Source organism: Callithrix jacchus, chromosome 1, assembly GCF_049354715.1.
Source record: "Callithrix jacchus isolate 240 chromosome 1, calJac240_pri, whole genome shotgun sequence".
NCBI lineage: Eukaryota > Metazoa > Chordata > Mammalia > Primates > Cebidae > Callithrix > Callithrix jacchus.
This window is the reverse complement of record NC_133502.1, coordinates 126,286,149-126,289,764: the sequence shown is the minus strand read 5'-3', so window position 1 is coordinate 126,289,764 and position 3,616 is coordinate 126,286,149. Positions and strand designations below refer to the sequence as shown.

The following is a 3,616-nucleotide window of genomic DNA, read 5'->3' as shown; positions in this document are numbered from 1 at the left end:
TGGCTCACACAATTATGGAGAATGGGCAAGTCCAAAATCTGCAGAGTGGGCTGGCAGACTAGAGACCCAGAAGAGCCTATGCTGCAGTTCCAGTCAAGGCCAGTAGACTGGAGATCCAGCCAGTCTCTGATACTGCAGTTTGAATCTGAAGGCCATCTGCTGTAGAACCAGGAAGAGCTGATGTTGCAGATGCAGTCTGAAGGCATCTGCTAGGGGAAAGGTCTCTTTTGTTCTATTTTGGCCTTCCACTGATTGGATAAGGTCTACCACATTATGGAGGGGAGCCTACTTTACTTAAAGTCTACCAACTTGGGCATGGTGGTTCACACCTGTAATCCCAGCACTTTGGGAGGTCAAGGCAGGAGGATCACTTGAGTTCAGGAGTTCAAGACTAGCCTGGGCAACATAGCAATATCCCAACTCTTAAAAAAAAAATGAAATAAAAAAAATTAGCCAGGCATGGTGGCATGCACCTGTAATCTCCACTACTTGGGAGCCTGAGGTGGGAGGATTTCTTGAGCCCAAGAGTTCGAGGCTGCAGTGAGCTGTGATCACCACACTATACTTCATCCTGGGCAACAGAGTGAGATCCTGTCTTAAGAAATCATGGCCAGGCACGGTGGCTAACTCCTGTAACCCAAGCACTTTGGGAGGCCAAGGCAGGCAAATTTCCTGAGGTCAGGAGTTCAAGACCAGCCTGGCCAATATGGTGAAATCTTGTCTCTACTAAAAATACAAAAATTAGCTAAGCAGGTGCCTGTATCCCAAGCTACTCGGAAGGATGAGAATCGCTTGGACTCAGGAGGCAGAGATTACAGTGAGCTGAGACCATGCCATTGGACTCCAGCCTAGGCAAAAACTGCAAAACTCTGTATCAAAAAATAATAATAATAATAACTAATTTAAACCTTAATCTCATCCAGAAATACTCTTATCTCACAGAAACATCAGAACAATGTTTGACCAAATATCTGGAAACTCCATCATCCAGCCAATTTGACACATAAAACTAACCAACACTCCATCTGAAAGTTAGATATTGCCCTAATTTTGTATATGAGGAGACTGAGGCTCAGAAAGATTAAGTGACATACCCAATTACATAGCTGATTGGAGGCCAGGCTGTAATGAAACCCTATTCTCTCTGACTCCAGAAAGTTGGGAGTGAGATACGTTTCATTGAATCTCACCTGGAAAAAAAAGTCCAGTTCTCCCCACCTACGTTAATAAACCTCCAACTAGCATTCAGTCATCCAGCAAATATTTAAGCCCCAACTGTACACTGAGCTTTCAGGAAAGTAAAATCCTATTTTAGCATCAAGACCAAAAAAGTTACAAAACTGTGCAGCAGGTCTTATTTTCTCTCTAGTGCAGGTGCTGGGTAGGAATGGAAGGTTGAGTCACACCAGAAGTGGGCAGCAGTGTGGGGACCAGGACCCAGGTGTGTCACTACTGCTGCTTCGAGGCCGCTTTCCCTCGAAAGTGGGTGACCACGGAGATTAAGCACTCCGGCTTTGGAATGAGGACCGACATCAAACAATTCCATTTCATAAGGGGGACTGCCTGCTGGGGTCCATTGAGAAAGAGGGCAGGCATTCTAAAAGCCACTTCTTTCAGCAGGATGTAGACACAAAGTATTCCCTTAGGATGACTAAAATGAGAACACAGAAGAGTCACACAGCAAATGTCCTAGAGCCCTATTCCCACATGCCCCACACCACGACACTTGATCTGGTGCCTCTAGTACGGTTGTGAGTCTGAGTCTCACCCTCTCAGGAAGCCAAATTCTCCCTCCACCGCAAGCCCCAGGTTTGTCCCCAGACCTGCTGCCTGGTGTGGCCGCCTTCCTCTTGGTGGACTGCAGGACCACTGGTGACACCTAGTGGCCAAGGCGGCAGTAGCAGCCAAGAACCAGAATTGATTTTCTCTCCTGGAGATGAGAGGTATGACAGTGCCCCTTGGTCCACTGGACCAAGGAAGCCCCCAAGGAGGGAGTATGTGAGATTTCCCAAGAGGGGGATCCTCGTGGGTGAGAGAAGAAAATGAGGCATGATAAGGGCTCATGACACCCTTATCATAAGTCATGTGGTTTGAACATTAAAAGGAATGTGATCTCATTTCTTATTCTAAGATGATCAAGGGACACCCCTTGGCCTTTTCTTGATTCCAGTCCCCCAGAAAGGGCCAAGAGAAGATGCCCAGGCTATCCGAGGCCCCCTTTGCAGCCCTCTCCTCTCAGCCACACACTGCTGCCCCGTCCAGCAGGCTCCATAGCCATGAATCATATGTGGCTATCTAAATTAAATTAATTCAAATTACATTGAAAACTCAGCTCTTCAGGCACACTAGCCACATTTCAAGCGCTCAACAGCCACAAGTAACCAGTGGCAGCACAGACTATAGAGCATTTTCATCATCACAGAAAGTTGTCATAGACAATGCTAGTCTGTAGGCTAGAAATTTTTTTCAGGCATCTTAAGATTTGTTTTTAATCAAAGTTCTCTGTGGAAAGAAGAAAATTGGGTGGAGGTGTCATCTTGGTATACTGTGCTTGGAAGCACAGGCTGACAGAGAAGAAATTGACACAAAATTGGCTTGAACTGGGTTTTTTCCAGATGTCACTTTACCAGGCCTCTCTCCCAAGAACAGGAGCCGTGTGGGCGTGTGTGTTTCAGGCTGCGTTTGGCACTGGAGGTTAAAACAGGGTGTTCTCTTCCTTCCTGCTTTCTCTTCAAGAGAAATAACTTTTGCCTCAAACTTATGATAAAGAAGACACTTGGTAAAAATATTTGGGAACCGAATTCAATTGTGTTCGCAGCCGCCGCCGCACTGCCGTCGCTCTCCAACGCCAGCGCCGCCTCTTGCTCGCCGAGCTCCAGCCGAAGGAGAAGAGGGGTAAGTAAGGAGGTCTCTATACCATGGCTCGTACAAAGCAGACTGCCCGCAAATCTACCTGTGGTAAAGCACCCAGGAAGCAACTGGCTACAAAAGCCGCTCGCAAGAGTGCGCCCTCTACTGGAGGGGTGAAGAAACCTCATCGTTACAGGCCTGGTACTGTGGCACTCCGTGAAATTAGACGTTATCAGAAGCCCACTGAACTTCTGATTCGCAAACTTCCCTTCCAGCGTCTGGTGCGAGAAATTGCTCAGGACTTTAAAACAGATCTGCGCTTCCAGAGCGCAGCTATTGGTGCTTTGCAGGAGGCAAGTGAGGCCTATCTGGTTGGCCTTTTTGAAGATACCAACCTTTGTGCTATCCATGCCAAACGTGTAACAATTATGCCAAAAGATATCCAGCTAGCACGCCGCATACGTGGAGAGCGTGCTTAAGAATCCACTATGATGGGAAACATTTCATTCTAAAAAAAAAAAAATTCTCTTCTTCCTGTTATTGGTAGTTCTGAACGTTAGATAATTTTTTTTCCATGGGGTCAAAAGGTACCTAAGTATTTGATTGCGAGTGGAAAAATAGGGGACAGAAATCAGGTATTGGCAGTTTTTCCATTTTCATTTGTGTGTGAATTTTTAACATAAATGCGGAGACGTAAAGCATTAATGCAAGTTAAAATGTTTCAGTGAACAAGTTTCAGCGGTTCAACTTTATAATAATTATAAAT

General features: G+C 46.0%; 1 protein-coding gene across 1 annotated transcript; it reads left to right on the top strand.

Annotated features, from left to right (window-relative positions):
- The first annotated feature begins 2,893 nt into the window (after nucleotides 1-2,893).
- Nucleotides 2,894-3,616, top strand: LOC100387594 (histone H3.3A-like). The gene has a single exon (XM_003732638.6). The coding sequence runs from the start codon at nucleotides 2,919-2,921 to the stop codon at nucleotides 3,327-3,329; it is 411 nt and encodes a 136-aa protein (XP_003732686.4). The 5' UTR covers nucleotides 2,894-2,918; the 3' UTR covers nucleotides 3,330-3,616.